At 32.1% G+C, this 25,337-nt stretch overlaps 1 protein-coding gene across 1 annotated transcript; it reads left to right on the forward strand.

Annotated features, from left to right (window-relative positions):
- Positions 1-269: 269 nt before the first annotated feature.
- Positions 270-25,247, forward strand: LOC145320144 (uncharacterized). Its single transcript, XM_080162584.1, has 6 exons — positions 270-387; positions 8,580-8,628; positions 8,976-9,031; positions 16,454-16,511; positions 24,544-24,586; positions 24,934-25,247. Exons 1-6 carry the CDS (start codon positions 293-295, stop codon positions 25,245-25,247), a joined length of 615 nt encoding a protein of 204 aa, XP_080018710.1. The 5' UTR covers positions 270-292.
- The last annotated feature ends 90 nt before the right edge of the window (positions 25,248-25,337 follow it).

The raw sequence follows: 25,337 nt of genomic DNA on the forward strand, positions 1-25,337 counted from the left end.
CCATAAGGGAATAACAATATTTGAATATAAAAATGTTTTCCTCAATTTGGTGGATTAACTTTAGCCGAACCTTATTATTATGGTGCTTAAAAAAACTGGCCTACAACATTTCAATTAGAACGTATACTGGCCTGCAGTTGGTAATTGGCCTATCATTAGTCATTTGTATTGTATGGCGTCATTTTTTTATAGGCACTTTTGCTTTATTTGAAAAAATTATTAGATTTTTTTATGCCCAATCCTTAAAATCTCTGAAACCTGCACAGATAATGAAACTGGAGAAATTGTGTCCATGTTTGATAATGAAATGAAATCAAGTCTGAACTTGTCTGGCAAACTATTTGATGAAGATATTATCAAGCTCCAGATATTAATGGAATGTAAAAGGTTAGTCAACATTTCTGGCGGTTTTCTTTAGGTATCTAAAGGGATACGACAATAGCCGACAAATTGATGTACATACCCAATGATGATACATAACTTACCCTTTCTGTAGATTACAATTAATGGATAAAACGTTTGGACACTCAACTTAATGATCAAACCAATTAAAATTCAATGAAAGTCCCCAAAGTTGTTAAGCCATCGAATAAGAAAAAGCCATTATAAAACTTTGGGGACTAGTGTAATAGACAGCCCATTGTCCCTTCTCCCTCTGGGTTTTCCTTCATGTCATGTACCCCTTCAGAATAGAGCCACTTTTTTTTATAAACATTTATTTACAATCCATTGTCTTATCTCTGTGAAATCGATCTAGTGAATATTTTCAGCAGCTTAGTTTTTCTATTTTATCAATGAATATATAGAATATATACGTGGATATTATGACTGGTGAAAAATTGTAGTCAACTTAGATATCTATCATGGACATCACTTATTTGTAAGTTCGTTTATCCAGTAGGAGGGGATGGGATGGGGTAAGGATGTCATTAATTAGTACGTATTTATCGTTTTGTATTATAGACAGCTTTTCGCAGATATTAAAATTGAAAATTCCAATATTAAAATCAGTTTTGTTGTCCCCGAGAGGCCAAGGGCCCTGTCTAACAAAAAGCTGATATTGATTTTATGATTTTTATTTTAATATTTGTGGAAAATTGTCTGTAATTTGATAATATGCATAATTTTTATTATTGTTGATAACCGATTATAATCCAACGGATATTAATCGGTTTCGAAGCAATTTTGGAAAAGTTTTTTTTTATAGTAATGTTTTTTTATTCATTTTTATTCATTATTGAATGATAATCAATTAAATGTAATCGACTTAATGATAAAATCTATTAAAAGCCATTAGTCCATGGCACAAATATCAAAATAAACAATAGAAAAGGTTATTTTTCATCAAATCAAATTTTGAGGTATTCATCAAGTATGCTTTTTATTCATTGGTTGTTTGTTGAAAATAAGACATACATAAGTTTGATCTCTTGATAAACTAAACAAGGATGACAACATCCATAAGTAGCAAAGCTCAAAAATTATGGATGGATAATGATATCCTGAAAAAATTAACTACGGAGCAGTTTCATAAAAAAACATTAAACTAAAAAAATCATGAAACCTTATAGGATTTATACATGAAAATCTAGGAATCGATCAAGCACCTCAACCAATATTCAAATCTTAATGAAACTTTGTTGGGATATGTAAATTGTTAACTTATTTAATCCCTAAAAACATCAGCCGTCTCTCTTGAAAGGAGTAAAGAAAATCTTGAAAACTTAAAAATCTAGGAATCAAACTAGCACCCCAACCATTAAGTAAATATCAACAAAACTTAATAAAAGTATGCAGAATATTAAGGTTTTCAATCCCTGAAAATTTCAGCCGTTTAACTTGAATAGGAGTTGAGAAAATCAAGAAAACTAAAAAATCTATCTAGCACCCCAATTAATTGACGAATTTTAATAAAATCAAATCAAAATATGAACAATGTTAACATATTTAATCCCTGAAAATTTCAGCCTCCCATCTTTTATAGGAGCCGAAAAATCACGTTTTCCCCACTTCGTGACTGACGGACGGACAGACAGACGGACATTTCAAATTATAGAGTAGCTTCGTTACTAAAAACATTTCGAATTATAGAGTAGCTTCGCTACTAATAACTACTAAGAATTATAGAGTGGCTTCGCTACTAAAAGCAAGTAATTGGAAGAAGCTCTTTATAGCGCCTACAAAAAATGACGTCATACAATACAAATGACCAATGATATGCCAATACACAGAATAAATTACCAATGGCAGGCCAGCATACATTTTAATTGATCAATGGTAAGCAAGTATGACGTCATTTTTAATAGGTTCTATAAAAAAGCTCCTAATTGGAAATTAAGCATTTTTACCATATGTTTTTTTTTATTAGGATTGGTTAATTGTTTTACATGTCTTGTGGGCTGAGTTGTTATTTGAATGGTGAAATCTTTTTTTTCTATCAAAATGATCACTTATTATCATTATTCTATTGTATGTAAATTGATTTAGTTAAGGAAAAGTAACAAGAAAGAATAAGTTCAAAGATGTAAGATTAATTTTTAAAAAAATGATGTAAAAAATTAGTGGGCCATCAATATTCTTATCTTGCCCCCCCCCGTTTTCCCTTCCTTAAATAAAAATGCTTCTTAAAGGTTAGGTTAGTTTAAGTAAAGTACAGTTTAAGAAGAGTTTTGGAAAATAAGAAATGTAATACTAAAATTTTTTAAAAGCCAGTTCGTACTCAGAGATTTAAAAGGAAATGTTAGCTTTAATTGGGAAATGAAAGGAATGCCTTTCCACTTTCCCCTTAGGGTGCTATACCCCCCTCTTAAAAATCATTTTCTTAATTTTTATGATTATCTTTCGACTATTTCTATATTTTAGTATCTATTGATTATCAAGAGAAGCAAATCATAATAGAACAATTAATGCGCGTAAAAAATGATTAGGATTTTGGACATTCTATTAAAAGACACTTTAGATGACATTCTGGTTCTTTGTTTTACAATTAATACTGTGAAAGTAGAGAAATTATTTTTTAACAAGGATTAAAATTGTCACAGTTTTCGTAGGATATTGTGAAACTGTTTATAGTGCCTATAAAATAAATACAACTGGCCAATGATAGGCCACTAAACAGACTGAATTACCAATGGTGGGCCAGTATGACGTCATTTTTTATAGGTACTATAAAAAGCTTCAGATAAAGGAAAGAAAAATAGCTGGATGGATAATTAAATGAATAGATGGATTGATGTAAGATCAATGAATCAATTGATAAATTGATGGATAGATCAGAAGAAGACTTATAAAGATAGATTGAGATATATATATCAGAAAGGTAGATAGATAGATTGTTAGAAACAGAAAAAATCGTATAGAATTAAAATAATAGGAAGGAATTGCCCGACAACTTATCAATACATTGTAGAGTAGCTTTGCAATTGAAATAATGATTTTTGACTCTATTCAGGGATCTTAAGGGATAAGACAATGAAAATAAATTGATATAAACAAAATTAGCCTTGATGTAGATAAAAATCGTTAGTGATAAAGTTTGTACACTGCCAGTTTATATAACCCAACAATTAGCAGAATGTGTTTATAACCTATGAGGGAAGGATTTTTTGGGCTCTAACTCTGCGGGGCCAATTGCCTAACCCTGTGGGGCAATCACCTAACCCAATTTAACCTAACCTAAAATAACCTTTGAAAAGCCATTTTAAAAATACGACGAATCGCCCCTTAAGGTGCGTTGCCACGAAAGGGACTATTCCCGATTGTTTTTCTGTCTACTGACCCCTCCCTCCCTCCCTGGACGCTAGTACAGTGAGATTAATTGTGTGAAAAGTATGGAGAATAAATTCAATCAATTTTAGCTACCTTTTTTGTCGCATAGTTTATATATAATTTAACATTTTTCTTCTAATATGGCTTTGAAACCGGTAAAGATCCAGCTCTACGGGACAGGGACGTTTAAGGGGGGGGGGTGGCTAAAGGGGTGATTACCCCAACCCCCAAAATTGTTTATTTTAAGTTTTTACCCCCACCAAATAAAAAAAAAGCTTGGACGTCCTTGCCTCTATGATATAAGAATTACCCCCCCCCCCCATCTAAAAGCTTGGATGCCCTTGCTAAGTGATACTGAAAAATCATGTATAGCATCGACAATATTCTACGAAAAGTAAAATAAAAATCATAAATTAAGGCACGGCCAAACAAAACAGGAATCAAATCTTAAAATTATTCATTTTACTACCCGATGCAAAAAATATCTATGTCACATTTTATTTACTTGTTACAAAATTGGAGGATTAAAGACTAAAGTTTAAATATGGCAGGTATTAACATCAACCTTAACAATGGACATCCTATTATATGAAGTAGTAAGGTTTCTTTTTGTAGTAAGGTTGCTAGGGCACTATAGACAGCTACCTCTTACAATAAAAAAACTTCAAAACATATTCTATTGTGAAGGATTATAAGGAGGGTATCCTTTTTTGAATATTACAGATTTTCAAAACCTTATCTAAAAGGCTAAAACCCAACCTAAAAGCTAAATAAAAAAAAAATTTATATGATTTATTTTGATATTAAACTTTAATAGTATCATTGATTTTGGTAAAAACTATTAGCCTCATATATTTAGCATCATTTATGGATAAATTGTTTTTGTTTGTCAAAGAAAACTTTCTAATTGTTTTCGTGTCATTTTTTTCATTAAACTTGTGTATTCTCATATTAGTTTTATTTTATGAGAATAATTCGATCGTTTTCTGTATATCAATATACCAAAATTATACAAAATCTGTTAAAAAAATCAATTTTACTTCTTTCTTTAAAAATACCGTAGATGACACCGTAGGAAAAACAATTAAGAGAAAATACGCTGGTCAACAAAACAGGGGATTCTCCGTAATACGATACGATACATGATTTTTCACATCCTGGACATCCCACTCCTACAAAAAATGACGTCATACAATACAAATGACCAATGATATAGTCCAATACACAGACCAATTGCTGACCAGAGCTGGATCTCTAAATCATTTTAGTGGTGAGCTAGATCGGGGTGCGCCAAATTTCAACCAATCACAGCGCGGCATTTCAAAAAATGCTGTGCTCTCATTGGTGGAAAGTTGGCTCACCCCGATCTGGCTCACCACTAAAATGATTTAAAGATCCAGCTCAGTTCACATTTTAATTGACCAATGGTAGGCCAGTAAGACGTCATTTTTATAGGCACTTCGAAATTTTTCTCCCCTCCTCTAGAAAAAAAACTATGTTGGTAAGTGGGGAAGGGGGGGGGGTCATGTCTTGCTTATAGAGTAGCTACACTTGTGAAAATTAAATGATTTAGTAGTTATTATATTCATTATTGTCTTATTGTCTCTTTATTACTCTATGTTAGGGTGTTTTCATGGAACCAAGAATATATCAAATTAGCTACTTCAATTTGTATAATTATTTAGCTCTCCTTTAAGACTTTAGTGATACAAATTTTTTTTTACATATCAACTTACTACCTTTAATTTTGATTTTATACAGTCTTATAGACCATAATTATTGAAAATCTTCTCCTTCAAAACAAAGAAAATAATTTTTGGAGGTAGGAAATTTTTCTTAGACCTATAAGAAGCTTTGTTGTATAGTCATATTGGTTTAGTAAATAGACACACACACACACACAGACAGATGTAAGTAGTCACTCTAATATTTTGATTGATTAGCACACTCTTTACCTGCACGACCTTTCTCTTACAGTCCTATCTGCGAGTTCGTCTGTTCACTTTTTTACTGTTTGCATTTATTTATTTGTAGTACCGTATTAACAGCAACTATGTGAATATTCACCGATGCTTAACGATAGAATTAATGATTATGATTATTAAATATTTCTTATTTAACTGTTTTCAGCAAATTTATCATATTACACACGAAAAGATACTTTTCTCTCTATAATGTAAAAGTCAGTGATCTAAAGGGATAAGACAATGCCCGATAAATTGATGTACATCCCCAATGATGATACAATAAATTACCCCTTCTGTAGATTACAATTAATGGGTGAAACGTTTAAACAATAAACTTGATTAACCAACCGATGCTAATTCAGTAAAAGTCCCCAACGTTGTTAAGCCAACGAAAAAGAAAACGACATTTGAAAACTTAAGGGACTCTCTGTATATACATATATTAGGATATATAAGTTGGACGAAATTTTAAGGTTAGGGGGAGATTTGAAAACTGCATCAAATTTTAAGGATTTTTTTTATAAAATTCGTTTTTTGTATAATTTTTTATAAAAAAGCGGAAATACAATTTAAGTTAATTAATTTTGACATCTGTGATTGGTGGATTGAAAACTATCTGCGCTCTGATTGGAGAAGCTTAAGTGTCGTACATCATTCACCCAATTAGAGAGCAGGTAGTTTCTAATCCACCTATCCTTTTGGTCAAAAATTAATTAACTTAAATTGTATTTCCGCTTTTAGATAAAGAATTATACAAAATACGAATTTTATAAAAATCTTTAAAATTTGATGCAGATTTCAAATCTCCCCCTAACCTTAAAATTCCTTCCAACTTATATATCCTAAATTATATATATTCATTGGTACCACCTCTAAACATATGAAACAAGTCAATAAAGGGAATCTTCACGATTCCCCAGGGATAAAACAATGGATGATAAATTAATATACATCCACAATAATGGTAACAAATTTATCCTTTCTGTAGTTGTACATTATTGGTGGAAAAGTTTGAACACTAATATTTGACTTAGCCTACCAAGATTCAATAAAAGTATCCAAAGTTTTTAGAACACCGAATAAGAGAACATATTTACAAATCTTTGGGTACCGATATAATTTAAAGTCCCAAGGATACCTCCTTATAATAGCTAATTAGGAAATACTTCCAGAAACCTATACAAATAGCTTTACTGTTAAATATTAACGACTACTAATATTATTAGCAATTGATAAGCCAACTAAAAAAGCCTTTAACAATACAAAAATATACTTTTAAAAAGAAACATTTTTAAAAATTTTAATTTTCAAGAGTCATAATTTAACATTAAAATTATTTCTTTATCATTTGCCAATAAATTAAATGTTTAAAATGTTTTGATTCACAAGGATGACAACATCCATAAAAGTGAAGCTCTGAAACGGTAGGACAAGCGAACATTAACACTTGTAGAGTGTCAGATCTAAAAAAGCAGAATACAAGTGTATAAGTTTGAACAAAATTGTATAGATTATTGGCTTATAACATTGTACTATTTGTAATAGGAATCAGTATTCCAAAAAATGAATAGGATGATTATAACACATAAAGAATTGATGCTAAAAAGGTTAGAAAGCAACATGTTTTAAATGGACGTACTACTTTCTGGTAACGAGTTGCTACGATTTCTAAATTGTACCTAACTGTTAAAGGAATCAACATGCAAAGATTAAAATCAATAGGACAATTCTAACATGTCTTATATTACGAAAAAAAACTAAATGTTCCGTAAGCATGAACGGACAGACCCTAATTATAGAAAAGATTCGCTTTTGAAAACCAAGAAATTATTGGAAATTGATTTTTCAAATTCTCGACATTCCAATCATTCAATTTCTGTGAAAAAACTAAATAATTAAAATAATGCAACTTTAAAAAATAATTTAAAATACTTTTTGTAGCGCAGTAAGTATTAACGTCAGTCCGTACGTTAATATGATAAAAAGGTTTGGCTATAGTAACTTTCGTGACAACGCCCCTTAAGGGGCGTTTCGTCAAATTTTCACAGTAGCTTTTGATAAGTTAGGTGATTGCCCCGCAGGAGAAAGGCCCCCGCACTGGGGCTAGAAATAGGGGAAAAGCTATATTTGACGTTTTAACAGATTAATTTTATTTATTAAGAAAAATGTCTTATCAGCTGATAAGTTTGTCCTAGTAGTTGCCAAGGAACCCAGTAATAGTGTCGGACTGATTATGACGAAAAAAATTAGCCAATGAGAGGACATTATTGACCAATGGTAAAATTTATAGTGGCCTCTCATTGGCTAATTATTTTTTTTACGTCATAATCAGTCCGACACTTTCACTGGGTTCGTTGCCAAGGCACTGATATCACAACCAATACAGACAACCAACCCTTGTATTGCACGACTTTTGTCTGGAAGTTCTAACTGTGCATGTTAATGAAAACCACAATATATGGACCAAGGCATTCACCTGCTCTGACATTTGCTGGCATTTGACATAGCAGCGTTTTTAGTTATGCAGTGATTCGAACCCGTCACCTTACAAACGACAAACTGCTGCGCAAAGATTTTTTTTAATCATGTAAAAAAACGAAGTAGCGGGTTTCGCCGTATTTTCACAGTACCTTTTGATAGGTTATATTAGGCAAGGTTAGATTATGTAAATGTTAATGATTGTCCTGCTTGGTTAGGTAAATGGCCCCGCAAAGTTAAAGACCACCGCAGGGGCTAGAAACAGGAGAAAGCTTCTGAAAAGATACGACGAAACTCGCTACTTTGTTTCATTCCATGATCCGATTTTTTTCAGTTGATATTAGTTTATTTTTTTCAATTTTTTAGGCTTCAGTATGAGAATATGTACATGAAACGGGAGCTTTATCTTCTTAAGGTATTTACTTAGTAATTGGAGATTTTTAAACAAAATTATATTTTGCAGAAAACACTTGTAAAACATCCGAATTATAGTGTAAAAAATTATTTTCGTATTTTAAAAGTGTGAACTAACATTATTTTATACTGCCCGTCTATTCTGAATTTGATTTCGTTGGTTTCCCTGAAAGTGTCAAAGACAGACCCTCACCCCTTATTTTGGTATAAATTAAAAATAAGGGGTGGGTGATTTTTTGTGCGTTTGTATTTTACTTTACTATATTCGGAACAGGTTAGCAAAACAGGGTTGTAGGGAAAAGTGCCTTTCATTAATTTCTTATAAAACTTATATTATTTATTTTATAGTCGAGTTCAGGAGATCTGGAAACACAGAAGCTTCAAGAAAAAGTGAATGTTCTTAGAGGAATATTTATGCTCATAAGCAATATTAGATTAAAATTAGTGGTTGAAACGTTTGAACACTCAACTTAAAAATTACCTCAAAATTCACTTATATTCCTAAAGTTGTTAAGCCAACGAATAAGAAAACATATACAACTTTGGGGACTAGTGTAATAAACAGCCAAGAGACTAACTTTATTATATACTAGCGGCTGCGCTCCTAGCATCTAAGAGCTATGTATTCAAAGGAGTATGAATGTTAGAAAACATACTAAAATCAAACTTAGATATAAGAATATAAGAACCTGGGTCCTTTAATTAAGCAGCTTTCATAAATGGAGAACTCAATCGGTTCAGTTGTTATCGAAATCTTAAGCCACAGACAAAAACCTTACTACTTTATATAGTATTTTTGGGTTATTTTTATATTTTTTTATTTTATGTATAAACACATTTAATTTTTTAACTATTTATTGGTGGAATACATATGTTTCTCTATAAAAATAGATCATCAGTTCCAATTAAGATGTATAAAATAAGAGTTAAAAAGATATATGTCCATGCATTTTGAATCCTTTTTAAAGACTAAATGAGAAAGAAGTGTTAGAAAATTGTGCCCCCTGCGGGGTTTTTTACTGCCTATATCCTCTTGGGGTTGGGGGGGGGGGGAATTAGCATCTTTATATAAAAAGGGGGAGGTGTTTAAAGGGAATCTTTAAATAGACAAAAATAGGTCATATTTATCATTTGCAGTTTTACAAATTAATATAGTAGGATATTTGTAGATTAACAGCACTTCCAATTATCAAAAAAACAATCTCTAAAAATTTACCAAAAATTACTATTCAGGGATCTTAAGGGATAAGATGATTGACGATAATTGCATAAAAAATTACCTTTTTGTAGGTTAAAATTATTAGTAGAAAAATTTGTTTGGACACTTCTATCTTTTAGAAATTTAAATTCTTAATTTTTTTTAAGCTAATAAATAATATCACGTGAGTATAAAATATAGTTCAATGTTACCTCCATCCATGGGTTTGTTAGAAAATTTTATGCAATAGAAATTACAAATTTTTTGGATCATGGAAAGAAAACAAAGTCATTCCTAATTAGGACAGAAGTCACTGGAAATTGGTCTAAGGAAGGCTACTTATGTCCTTCATCTAACAAAATCTAACTTAAGGGAGGTGACTTATGTCCTTTGTCTAACAAATTCTTACATTAGGAAGGCTGCTTATGTCCTTCATCTTGCAAAACATAGCTTCTCTTTCCTTCACATAGCAAAACCTCACAAAACATAGCATTTTTGTCCTTCACATAGCAAATTCTTGCAAAACATAGCAAATTCTTGCAAAACATAGCAAATTCTTGCAAAACATAGCAAATTCTTGCAAAACATAGCAAATTCTTGCAAAACATAGCAAATTCTTGCAAAACATAGCAAATTCTTGCAAAACATAGCAAATTCTTGCAAAACATAGCAAATTCTTGCAAAACATAGCAAATTCTTGCAAAACATAGCAAATTCTTGGAAAACTTAGCTTTTTTGTCCTTCACATAGCAAATTCTTGCAAAACATAGCAAATTCATGCAAAACATAGCAAATTCTTGCAAAACATAGCAAATTCTTGCAAAACATAGCAAATTCTTGCAAAACATAGCAAATTCTTGCAAAACATAGCAAATTCTTACAAAACATAGCAAATTCTTGCAAAACATAGCAAATTCTTGCAAAACATAGCAAATTCTTGCAAAACATAGCAAATTCTTGGAAAACTTAGCTTTTCTGTCCTTCACATAGCAAATTCTTGCAAAACATAGCAAATTCTTACAAAACATAGCAAATTCTTGCAAAACATAGCAAATTGTTGCAAAACATAGCAAATTATTGGAAAACTTAGCTTTTTTGTCCTTCACATAGCAAATTCTTGCAAAACATAGCATTTATGTCCTTTACATAGCTAAATCTTTCAAAATGCAGCTTTTCTGTCCTAAACATAGCTAAATGTTGCAAAATGTAGCATATTCTTGCTATTTAGACCACCCATTCCTGGGATCTTAAGCTTCAGACAGGAAAACCTTTCTGTTTGGTTATTGAATTGATAGGATTTCAGAACAATGATATTAATTTTGATGTTTTTTAACTCTGAATTTTTTCATCCATTTAAAATAGCCAGCTTTTTGTTAATAAATGTGAAAACTAAAAATGCTTTTAAATTTAATGATCAACTAACAGCTATGCTAGAGACATGTTAATGGAAAGAGGAAAGTCTCCCCACCCTAATTTTTATTTCATTTTTCTAGGGCAATTTCTCTTAAGAATGTGGTAGTACTCTTCCCCCAAATAGCTTTAAACCTTTATTGGTCTCATACGAAGATAAATTGTAAAAGAACCATACAATTACTATAATAGCATAGTAAAAAAATATTTTTTTTTTAAGATAGCTTTTTATAATAAAGAAATAAGTAAAAAAAAACTGTTTGGCTAGGTGGCTAGTTGGGCGTTTACGGCATGGGTCGGAACACACACAAAGACCATAGACTATGTATGCTTAGATTTGTAAGAATTTTGATTTATTGTTGCCTGTTGGTGTTTTATTTTAAACTATCGGCTACGCTCCTAGAGTTCTCCAGGGGTACTTGAGGTGGATGTGGTTTGGATTCAACCCTTCCATTTTTATATTATTTTTAAAATGAAAAAGTAAAAAACAAATTACTCCTCCCCCATTTTTCATTCGATTTTTAAAGGGTTATTTTTTCAAGGAACGGTTTATCTTAGGAGGACGGTGGTACCCTTCCCTAGAATAGCAATAAACCTACCCATGTCCTGTAAGAAGCTACACTATAAAAGTGAACCATATCGGTTCAGCGGTCCCTGATTATTTTTTTTCTTAAAATCTTTTATATTACACTAGCGGCTTCGCCCCTAGCCTCTAGGGGCTTGGGCACCAAGAGGTTTGATCAAACCAAAATTTCGTATTTAAGATTTAAAAAAAGAATGTAAAAAAAAATTTCTTGGTGGGGTAGTCCAGCCCACTATTTTAATTTTAGTTTTAAAAAGAAAAAAAAATTAGAGGGGTTGGGGATGTCCCACCCCCTAAGAAAATAGTTATAAACCTTCCCGGGACCTATGAGAAGCTACCCTGTAAAGGAGAACCCGATCAGTTCAGCGGTTAGCGAGATCCTTCGCTACAAACAAACAGACGGACATCGTTCTACTTTGTATTATAGATATTCTATATTTATAAATAGTCTTTGATGTTAAACATTTTTGACCCATGCCGTCACATAAAAATCACGCCAAAATCAGGAATTAAAAGGGATAACACAATGGATGATAAATCAATTTACATAATTAATTAAATAAAAAGTCTCCAAAATGTTAAGCCCATAAATGAGAAATTGTTAAGATAAAACTTTGGGTACTGTGTAATAATCCAAGGAGTGAGTGTACATTGAGCTGCTTATTACACTGGTCTCCAAAGTTTTATAGTAACATTTTCTTATTCATTGGCTTAATCTTAGGGAAATATAATTGAATTTTTATTGGTTGGTACATTAAAATGAGTGTCTTGTCCATTAACGATTCAACCACTAATCATAACTTATAGAAGGGGTAACTTTATGTTTAATCATTGAGGATTTACATCAACTTATTGGCAATTGAATATCATTTTAGATCCCTGGTAATAGTAAACGATTCAACCACTAATTATAACTTACAGAAGGGATGAATTTATGTTTAATCATTGAGGATTTACATCAACTTATCGGCAATTGTCTTATCCCTTTAGATCCCTGTAAATAGTACGTTTTGCGAAATGGACATTATAATACTATATGGGGGGGATGACCAATAACAGAGCTAAAGAAATGTTAATTTTCGGAATTTTTTACAATTAAATATATATGTTGAAAAGTTATAAGGGATTATAAATTTTCTTAGTATTCATATTAATTAATACCAAAAAAATAAATTAGAATATTTCTTAATTTCAAAACTTTGTGTGTTTAGATTTTAGTATTGGTAATTAACCAACCCCAGGTCGTGTTGGGTCAAAAGTCATAAGGATGGCTCAATTTTGGAATTGATAAGCACGCTATATATCTTATTGACATAGAATTACATAGAAAAGTTGTCGCCAAATTAAGTTGCTAAGTTCTGTATTGATTCACGTTGATATTATAACAGGAAAAAATTTTGGTTGCAATTTCTCTTCGATTTTATTTTGTGGGCCATTTATCCAGTAAGAAAGGAGGGAATAGGTTAAAAGAATTGGGTGGGGGAGATCGTTTTTTTAGCCCACTAGAGAGTTCACTTTATTATAGAACATGCAAATCTCGTGTAAGATCCAAGTAATAATAAATCCATTGTAATGAATTAAAAATTAAAAAAAAAACTTTGAAAATTGACCCACTCTAATCTTCATAGACCATACTTCGCGACAGCGGACGGCATGATGTGTCAAGTTTTTTCTTCTTATTTTGAAAAGCTAGCTTTTACACAAGAACATATATTTTACTATCCTTATAATAAAAGTAACAGGATCTGTGTCTGTCTATCTGTATGTATATCTCGTTAACTTCTGAACTAATAGGGTTCTGTACTTAGTTTAGCTTCTTATTAGTTCTGGGATAGGTACCACTCTCCCAGGAGAATTCACCCCTAGTAAAAATTAACCCCCCCCCCCCCAAAAAAAAAAAGGTCTCTAGGGGCAGAGCAGCTAGTAGATCATTAAATTTAAAAGCATTTTTACTTTTCACATTTATTAACAAAAAGCTGGCTATTTTAAATTGATGAAAAAATTCAGAGTTATAAAACATCAAAATTAATATCATTGTTCTGAAATCCTATCAATTCAATAACCAAACAGTAAGGTTTTCTTGTTTGAAGCTTAAGATCCCAGGAATGGGTGGTCTAAATAGCAAGAATATGCTACATTTTGCAACATTTAGCTATGTTTAGGACAGAAAAGCTGAATTTTGAAAGATTTAGCTATGTAAAGGACATAAATGCTATGTTTTGCAAGAATTTGCTATGTGAAGGACAAAAAAGCTAAGTTTTCCAATAATTTGCTATGTTTTGCAAGAATTTGCTATGTTTTGCAAGAATTTGCTATGTTTTGCAAGAATTTGCTATGTTTTGTAAGAATTTGCTATGTTTTGCAAGAATTTGCTATGTTTTGCAAGAATTTGCTATGTTTTGCAAGAATTTGCTATGTTTTGCAAGAATTTGCTATGTTTTGCAAGAATTTGCTATGTGAAGGACAGAAAAGCTAAGTTTTCCAAGAATTTGCTATGTTTTGCAAGAATTTGCTATGTTTTGCAAGAATTTGCTATGTTTTGCAAGAATTTGCTATGTTTTGCAAGAATTTGCTAAGTTTTGCAAGAATTTGCTATGTTTTGCAAGAATTTGCTATGTTTTGCAAGAATTTGCTATGTGAAGGACAGAATAGCTAAGTTTTCCAAGAATTTGCTATGTTTTGCAAGATTTTGCTATGTTTTGCAAGAATTTGCTATGTTTTGCAAGAATTTGCTATGTGAAGGACAGAAAAGCTAAGTTTTGCAATGTTTTGCTATGTGATGGACCAAAAAGCTATTTTATGCAAGATTTTGCTATGTGAAGGACCAAAAAGCTATGTTTTGCAATATTTTGCTATAATAAGGACAGAAAAGCTAAGTTTTGCAATATTTTGCTATGTGATGGACCAAAAACCAATTTTATGCAAGATTTTGCTATGTGAAGGACCAAAAAGCTAGGTTTTGTTAGGTGAAGGGAGGCTACTTATGTCCTCAATCTTGCAAAATCTTTGTTAAGGGAGGCAATTTATGCCCTTCATCTAACAAATTCTCACTTAAGGAAGGCTACTTATGTCCTTCCTAGGAAGGTGACTTCTGTCCTAATTAAGGAATGACTTTGTTTTCTTTCCATGATCCAATTTTTTTTTTACAAAAAGGGTTTAAGTAATGAATTTAGGTTGCTAACATGGACCTCATTTTAATTTATTGGTCATTTTGTTCATCCAGTAGAAGGGGAGGGGATAGGGTAAAGGGAATGGATAGGGTATCGTTATTTTAGCCAACTAAGAGTAATACTTTATTAGAGTACTTGAAAATCTTTTGCAACATCCAAGTAATAATATGTCGAATGAAATCCAGGGAATAAGGATAAAACAATGGCAATTGATTAATAGTGATATACGACTATAGTAGCCGGAAAATATTGGATAGAAGAACGGATTGTAGATTAATTTAGCTATCATTGTCCTTTCCCCTCCTTTTTGGATATTGCTCGTCACTATAATTATTTATTTATATTTTTTGCACATTTATTTTGCATATTTTTAACTAATCATTCTTTTAAATTATATTAGAGTAATACACTAGAGAGGGTTAAATAACTGTATCTCCCTATCGCATTGTCCTTGTACCCACTTTCAATTGGGTCTTTAAAAAATCAACCAATGTTGTGGTGTGTATTAACACAGCCAAGTAGCAGGAAATAATTTTACAGCAGACGTATAAGGGGGTTAGTTATCTGAATATAAATCTATACTATAGATCTGTTATATAACTTATACAACAGGAATAAATAATTTAATGGGTCTTTAATGATGCCCTATATCTTTTTTTACCAAAAATGAGGGGTTATTTTTCTAAAGAGAAGAGGGGGAGGGGTTGCAGTACCGCCTACTAAAAAATAGCTTAAAACATCCCAGGACCAGTATCAAAATATATTCTCTGAAGAGAAGAGCCCAATCGGTTTATCAGTCACCGAGACCTAAATCTATAGACAGTCAGACGGAATATTATTAAAGGACATAATAAGACATTAACAATCGTCCTATTATTAAACTGTGTTGATCAATTTATCTATAATACAAAGTAGCTTGATGTCTGTGTGTCTGTCTGAAGCTTAAGATCTCAGTAACCACTGAACCGATTGGGCCCTACTCTTTAGTTAATATACCTACTGGTCCTGGGATGGTTTTAAGCTATTTTCTTGGGGGGCGGAACCCCCCAAATTTTTTTTTTACTTTTCCTTTTATATCAAAATAACACAAAAATAGGTAGATTAAACCTCTTGGGGCAAAGCCCCTAGAGGCTAGGGGCGAAGCCGCTAGTATTATAAAAAGTAGTAAGTTTTTTTTGTCTGTAGCTTAAGATTTTGATAACTACTGAACTGATTGAGTTCGGCAATTTTAGAAAGCTACAAATTGGTTCTGTGGTGGTTTTAGGCTATTCTTATTTAAGTCTTGTATTGGTTTTAAGATATTTATCTAGCAACAATCTGCCCCTTCAAATACAAAGCCTCTAGAAGTTAGGGACGCAGCTTTTAGTATTATTACATTGTTGGACATTCATCTTCTAGTTTTATTAATGCTCTTCTAAAATGATAAAATTTGAATATTGAATGAGCATAAATATGATAATAATGTAGGAAATATTCAAGCTTTACAGAAATCCAGAGATGAATATATTCAAACAGTTGTTCAGGTAATGTCTTTAATGGCTTTTAACCAGATAAATATCCACTCGATTAAAAATATTTATAAGCTGAAAAATCATGTTATGTATTGTGTTACGGACAATTTTCTACTAAAAATAAAATAAAAGTCCAGGCCTCCGGTAACTCGGGGCTAATAATAGAGACATAATCGTTTGATTTTTTATTTTGCTAACCGCGGAAAACTGTCTATATTTATTTGCGTGTGCATTATTAAGTATTTGCTATTTTAGATTGTTACTAAGCCATCTTTGGCTGGTAAGAACTAGCAGAATTCAATAATTAGATATTTTTGGGGGACCAGTTTGATTAACAGTCCTACGTCCTTGGACTTTTGGAAAAAACCGATTCCAGCAATATTTATTATGGACGTATAGCAGACAATAGCTAATTATAGAGAAGGTTTGCTATTCTTACCATCAATAAACTTCACTTTGATTAGTTGATCAACTTTATTAATACATAAAATTATAAAGCAAGCAATAATATTATAACTGATACTTTCAATATACATATATCCTGGGTTGGATTTAAGTAACTGTGGCGTCCACACCAAGGGACTCGAGCCTACAGCCACAGGGGGCGAACCTAGCTATGCAAGATTCAAATACCAACTAAAAAGCCCTGACTTTGCACATAGTTATTTGCAAGCCGCAGCTTGCAATATCATGACAGCTACCCCTTTAGCCCTCATTCCTATTTAGCCGTCTGTTTATATAAAACTAGCGGCTTCGCCCCTAGCCTCTAGGGGCTCTGCATGTAGAGGCTTGTTCAAACCAATTTTTTGTAATTTAGATTTAAAAAAATAAATCTAAAAAATATTTTTTTTTGGAGGGGGAGGAATTTTTATTTCATGGGGGAGGGGGGTGGTAGTCGACCCCACTATAACACTATTTTAATTTTAGTTTTAAGAAGAAATTTTTTTTTGTGGGGGTATTTTTAGTTTTTGGGGGGGTTAGGGGTGTCCCACCCCCCAAGAAAATAGTTATAAACCTTCCCGGGACCTATGAGAAGCTACCCTGTAAAGGAGAACCCGATCGGTTCAGCGGTTAGCGAGATCCTTCGCTACAAACAAACACAGAGACATCGTTCAACTTTGTATTATAGATTATAGATAGGAGCAAAGCTTCTCTTTAATCAATCCTACAAATATTTATCTTTAACTGTTTAAAATCCTAGTTTCCAGGATTCTTCTTGTTTATCCTATTATAAAAAGTAGTAAGCTTTTTTGTCTGTATCGGAGGATCTCGCTAACCGCTGAACCGATATGGTTCTCATTTACAGTGCCCATTCTTATAAGTCTTGAGATAGTTTTAGGCTATTTTTTTTATAAATAAGTCTGGGTGTGGTTTTATGCCATTTTTTGTGCCCTTACATATTCCTTCGAATGTAGAGCCCCTAGATGGTAGGGGCGCATCCGCTAGTTTAATATAAGCCCCGCTATCTATGGACACATTATTTCCTCTTTTCTACATTTGATATATTTGACAATTTACTTTTAAAATTGAATGACAATAGCTGTAATGTGTCATCAAAATTTTAAAAGTAGAAAATTTTCAATCAAATCTTAATTTAATTTTCACCAAAAATTACTTTCTGGGAAAATATTATTTAAGTAAAGGATTTTGAAAATGAAAATGATTAATCAGAACCAAATTTCTTTTTTTTTACTGTTATTTACTTTGACAGTTTTTTGATAGAAGCACGGAATATGTGTTTCTGTAAGAAAGCTAAAGTCTTTTTAAAAAAAGCTAAATTTGAATATATCCAAACTTTGGTCTGTAATTACATTTTTTAGTTTGAATCTTATCTATAATTAGGGTCTGTGCGTCACAATATAGTGACAGTTGTCACTCTTTAATTCAACTTTTTTTATTAGCTCAGATACTTTACAACTAAGATTGAGATTAATTTAAAAATGATTTTTTATTTTGGCTTCCAAACAGATTAATATTTGCTGGATTGGAACCGGTTCTCAGCTATACTGAAAAATTATGCATAGTATCGTATTACTACAAATAATAATTTTCCACGAATATTAAAATAAATAAACTATAAAATAAACAATAACTTTGTATGCCCGGACATTGGGGGCCTTCAAAACTGGTGTTAATCTTTTTCATTTTCATTTTAATGTCCGCGGAAAGCTGTCTATGATACAATGCGATTTTACACAATTAAAATTTGAAAGAGAAGTATTTGTGTTAACTGTATAGATATTGCAACCATATAATAATCCCAAACAATATAATGATTAATGCAAAATGTTAAAGCGGAGTAGCTTTGCTTTTTAAAAAGAAGTTATGATTACAGAACAACTTTGGTACTAAACTGTATTGTAGTGACACTTGCCGAAGCAGCTTATAGTACCTGATAAAAAAAATACGTCATACAATACAAATGAACAAAGATAGTCCGGTATTCATTTTATAATTGGCCAAGTACAATGTTTTCTAACCATTGGTCATTTGTATTTTACGACATCATTATTTAATGGGCACTATAAGCTGTTGCGACACTTGCCCTTATCATAAAAAAGCTTAGCTGTTATAAATGATTAGCTAGAATGCAAAAACTACGCCAAAGTTAACCCCTCTAAACCATTACTATCTCACAAATTACAACTAAAATTATTGTAGGCCGATTTTGCTAGAAAATTTGTTAGAGATTGATCATGAACTAAATCAACCAATAGTGTGGGGAATATTAAAACATCCAAATAGCAGATAACAATTCGCAAGCAGACGAAAAAGGTCCTTTGAAAATGCAGTTACCTGTATATACATCTATACTATGGATCTATTCCAGTAACTGGGGTACCTAAACCTTTTTGAACTACCCTGTACCAAATACATAACCTAACTTTGCTTAATAAACTGAAACAAAACACACAATAAGCTTATTTTCAATTTATTTAAGAATAAGGGAATTGTGGTTCTGGGCTCGACTGAGCACTTTGAGGAAAACCGACCTCAAACGTTCAGGATAGAATTAAATTTTTCATAAAACTTTTATTTAACCAAATCATTTTACAAAATTTCTCAGAATTAACTGTTTTCTAATAAACTCAGTAAAAGACTTTTTCTACCGGTGTTTAATTTGACCAAGTAGTTATTATTTTGTCAAGTTAAATCATTTTTTGTTTTCATTTTCAATATTAATGTTGAGGCAAATCACATTAATATTCTTAAATTTCTATTTTATTCTTTGCTATTTGCAAGACCTTTGTCTTAAATAAGCTAGAAAAAAATTCGAATCTGTTTTGGGGCAATTACATTTCCCTACTCTTATTATTATTGTCATGCATTCAACATGACAGCAGTAGAAATTTTTATATTACAAGGTATACATTAGCTGATTTATATTTAAAGAGTGTAATACATATTTATTCTATTATATAAAGTAATTGTCTGTCCGTTAAGATCTCACTATCCACTGAATCGATTCTAAATTTAAGGAGAGCATGACATAGGTTCCTAGATGGTTTTAGGCTAGTTTATCATATGAATTTAAGACTTGCTCTGATTTTTGGCTATATTGCTCTCATCTTTCTTCCCCATTAAATACAGAGCCCTTTGATGCTAACAGCACAGCCGCTAGTAGTTTATATAGAGTTAGAAATAAAGCTATTATTTTGAAAGAAGGGGGAATTTTTCATCTGCCCCACTGTCTCTACATAATTTTTAAGACAATAACATGTGTGTGGTTAATTCAGTTATTTGGACAAACTAATTTTCTTTTTTCGATGATTTTTGCCTTATTTACAATTAGCGGCTACGCCCCTAGAGACACATAGGGAGGTGGGCGTTTTTACAATAGGGGTGACTTGCCTTGAGTGGGTGATGTTACCCTCCCTGAAAATAGTAATCAATCTTCCAAGGTCCTCTGAGAAGTTTCATAGTAAAGGAAAACCATATCAGTTCAGCAGTTGGCGAGATATTTTGGTACAAACAAACAGACTTCATATTGACTTTCGTATAAATGACGTGCGTCCGTCAAACAAAGCTAACTAACTATTTCATAATCTAGACAGATGTTTCTGTTAGTAATATAAGATATCTAAAACGGCATGGTAGGAATATTTTTTTTACAGAATATTTTTAAGATGGTATTGGAGTAATGTCTCCTGTTGTATTAATAGTCAGCTCATACCAATAACGAAATTAATTCGGAAGAAAATCACGAAACCTATACGTGTTTTTCAGCTGTCGTTGGGGGGCAACACATCGTAAAATTGACGACCTTTCCATTTGCCCCCCAAATATTATTTTAGATTTATTTTGCTTGTTGGTTATACCTTATTCCTGATTAATAGTAGCTGCGTTACTAGCCTCCAGGGGCATTTTTATGTTGCAAATGAAATACTTAAAACCTGAATCTTTACTGATATTAAGAACTCAATATATCGGTTAATATGTGAGAGAGATCTTAAAGGACAGAAAAAAAAGAAATGCTTCTTACTTAATTTTATAATTTTAAATCAAAATATTTTTTTTACATTTAAATATGTGTTTTAACTTTAAAATGACAATTAACAAAGCTTGATTATATTTTTATTACCTAAATGCTAAAGAAAATAAGTATTATAAATATTGCGTAACTTTTACGTAGATTTTTAATGAAGAAAAAACTTTGCATTCCTTAACAGTTAGGCATTATTTAAAAAGCGTTGCAACTCTATGGCCCAAACCAGATTGTCCGTACGTCCCTTTAAAACTTGCTGATTTTAAACCTTTTTGACGACAATTTTTTATGTGAAATTATTATCATATTCATTGGATTTTTGGATTACTGATTTCTATTTCAATGTTAAAAGCGAAGCATCTCTAAAATTGTAAGTATGTCCTTCAACTGAACTTTGTATTTAAGCAGTTATGCAAAAATTTGCTTACAATTTTGTTTGGACCTATACAATTATAGTCTGCTTTTTCAGTTTTGACACTCTACAAGTGTTAATGTTTGTTTGTCGCTTTTATGGATGTTATGATCCTTGTTTATTTTTGGCTTATTTTTGCTACTCTACTCTTGAAAACACTTATCCTTGTTTTTTTCATTGATTGGAGTTTTTGTTGATTACATATGACTATTATTACAAGCACATGATTATTAGTTGAAGTAACAAACCGTGAAATTTTTACACACCTCAGAATTGCATCTATATAAGTTTGCACTAGCGGCTTCGCAAGTAGCCCCTAGGGTCTTCATAAGAAATAGCTTAAAAGCATCTCATGAAATTTAAGAAGCTTCCATGAAAAACATAATGACCGTTTGCTTCAAACACAAACCTTTCTAGTTTGATTCATAACAGAACGATTACGCCCCTAGAGTATCTAGAGGCATTTAAAGGGGGGGGGGGGGTAGGTAGATTATACACTACTAAATTTTTATATTGGTGTGGTTTTTTTTCCAGGGACGATTTCTTGGGAGGGTTTAGGTACCCTACCCTAAAATAGTTATAAACCTTCTCTGGACCTACAACATTGACATAGCGGCTGCTATAGATTTCATACAAGATTTTTTAAAGAATATTTGTTTTACCCCTAGAGGCAGTGATACTTTTTTTTGGGAGGGGGGTGGAGTGTCCCACTGAAAAATTAGCCAAACACCTTGGTAACACCCGTAAGAAAAAACAAAACAAATTCGAATCGTTCTAGGGTTTAGCGAAATCATAAGCTAAATCCGAACAGAAAGATGGACATCGTACTACCTAATATTAGAGATTAATAAAACATTTTCAACGACAACCATAAATTTAAATCTCAACTTTTATAATTTTCAGTTTTAAATGCTATGAGTGGAAATAGAACTGTAACTGTAGGGGATCTACTTTGTAACTTAATTAATTCTCGTCTAGTTTTAGTGACAGTTCTCAATATATTTTTTTTTATTTCTGTGCTTCGCTACTTATGGATGTTGTCATAATTATTTTCAGAATACATAACATGCCTTGTGTTCAGTTAAAATAGAAAATATGATTTACAACTCTATAAATTCGTCATTAACAAATGTTTGATGATTATGTAACTTATTTCATTTAATTAAATGCATAAAAAGTATAATTATGTTCATAAGAAGCTAAGTTATTTTATCATATAACGTTAGTTAAATTAAGAAGGGAAGCGGCGCTACTCTATAATTCTCGTTGTCCGTCAGTCCGTAACGCTATGTGGGTAATGTAGTTTTCTTGGCTGCTACTTAACAATTAAAAACCTTCATAGGAGATATTGGACAGCGGTTTAGCGGATACCACTTTTAGTAAAAACACATAGACTGTCACACATACTGATATTTTATATAAGAACTAGGGTTTATGCCCCTATAGGCATCTAGCGGAACGTAAATAGTTTTTTTTTTAAATTTACTTTAAGATCAGCTGATAACCAAAAATATTTTCGCAGCCTCTAGATGGGGTTAGTTATGTTTATTTGTTTTTTTTTTCTCGATATCTTGTAAAGGAGAACCATATCGGTTCAGCAGTTAGCGAGATCATTCGATACAAAAAGATAAATAAATATCCTGCTACTTTAAATAAGAATTTGCTTGTCACACAACACAGTTTTTTTTCAAGAATAATTATACACCGCCCCCCCCCCCCCCTCCCCCAACATGTTAAAATTAAATGTCATTTGACAATTTCTCATAGTTAAATGAAACGACGTTCCTTCATTCTAGCAAAAAAGTCTGTTTTGTTATATTATTAAAAAATGTATAACTATATATGTGTAAACCTTACAATTACCTGGCCCAAGTGGCGAGGATCCTTTTCGTCTACTTGCAAATTGCATTATATTCTTTTGTAGCGACTTGGCTGTGTTTTTATTTCTGACGCTATTGGATAATATTCAAAGACCCAATTGAAAGTCGGCACAGGGACCCCACTCAGTGGGTAGAGTTACATATATCTCGTGCTAACTCTATTTTTTTACTTTAATTATCAAATATCCTATTATATAAAGTAGTAAGCTTTTTTGTCTGTAGCGATGGATCTCACTAACCGCTGAGCCGAAATAGTTCTCCATTACTGTGAAGCTTCTTATATGTCAAGGGAAGGTTTTTAACTATTTTGTGGAAGGGTATCTCCAACCTCTAAACTCACCCCCCCCCCCCAAAAAAAAATAATATTTGTTTTTCCAAAATTTCAAATTAGGGTAGGGGGTTCGACTTCTCGCCCGCCCACCTAAGAAGTGTTCCTAGAGGCTTCTAGGGGCGTAGCCGCTAGTATAATAGAACAAAATAGAACTTTCGGCAGAAATCGTAAATTCTGCTAACTACATATATAACCGCCTTAGACGTCAAGCTTGTGTTTTGGGGAAGGCAAAATTTCTTATGAGGGGAGGGGGAATCTTTCACAATTTTTTTTTTTGGGGGGGGGGAATGTCAACTGCTTAACATATTTACCCTGCACGAGGGGTTAAAATCGAATACTTGTCATATTTAATAGATTCCGACCGTCAGATTTCTTAAGCTCAAATAAAACTAGATTTAGATCCTTTCGGCCCAATCTAACAACAATACAATAAACATACATGTTTTTCCGCAGGTTTTATTGGACACCGATCCTAATGCAGTAATTAGCAGCGGTAAAATGTAATAGTCATACTATTATGCACTTTATTTTACCAAAATCTATATCAATATAATCAAATGGAAAAAATAACCTAACCATTTATAGGCCCTTGACTTTTAGGTGTTTGTTGTTCACGGTTTGATGAAATTTTAGCGTAAAGATTTCTGTTTATAGTAAAAAAATAATTATTAATTTTAATTATTGCAAGTTACAAAACAACAATTATTTTTTTCTATTTTCTAATATAATTTTTTTAAAAATATTTCATCACATTTCCGTATCGCTAAATAAATCATGTATCGTATCGTATTATATACAATACAGTTTTCTACTAATACAAAAATGTACATTCATAATATTAAAATCAGTTTTAGTCTTATAATTAAACATTTTTAAATCCGTGGAAAGCTGTTTATAATACGATGGGATAAATAACTATTATTGTTTTTTTTTAGGCGGCTGAATTGATATCACATATTTCTCCACTTCTTAAAAAAGGTAAAAAACGATTTTTACAATGAAAGCTCTTTATCATTGGTTAGATGTACTATTATATAGTGTATTCGATCAAATTTTAGGCATTTTACAAAAATTGTTTTTCACAAAATGTCTGTTGAGCACCCCTCCTTAGCAATAACCCAGCGGGACCTAAACCAGCGTTGCTGTACTCCTGCGGTGCCAACCAGTACCCAATATAACTTAACCTAACCTGAACTAATATAATAAACAAACAAACAAAAATAAGCCCTCTTGTTTTCAATATATTTCCAAAAAGTGTTTGTGGGGAGAGGGGGAGGGTTATCGTTCTTATTTGTTAAAAGTACCAACATTTCCCTATTTTTCAGAGAAACCAAGCAGACTGAAAAGAAATTATTCTTCTGAAGATTTATCCACATCGATAGCTTTAGCTGCCATTACAAAAGCAGCCAGCTTAACAGCTTATTCAGACAGTTCAAGATTAGCCGCCATTTCATTAGACAGCTCACGGCTGACAGCTTCATCTAACGGCTCCCAGCTGGCAGCTAACAGCTGTAGAAGAGGAACTGGTACCAAGACAAAGCTGACCCGCAAGCAAAAGATATTAAGGGCGGCGTCTAGTAAATGGGCCCCAGGAAAATACTTAGAATTCAAGCACAAAAAAACCCTCATTTTAAAGTAAATTAAAATGAGGGGAATGGAAATAGTTTTTCGAATGACTGTGTTTTACTTAAGGTCAGGTTAGGTTAGGTAGCCCTACAGGATTTAGGCA

Source organism: Acartia tonsa, chromosome 5 (genome assembly GCF_053477335.1).
Source record: "Acartia tonsa isolate MP-2025a chromosome 5, ASM5347733v1, whole genome shotgun sequence".
In the NCBI taxonomy this organism is placed as follows: Eukaryota; Metazoa; Arthropoda; class Copepoda; order Calanoida; family Acartiidae; genus Acartia; species Acartia tonsa.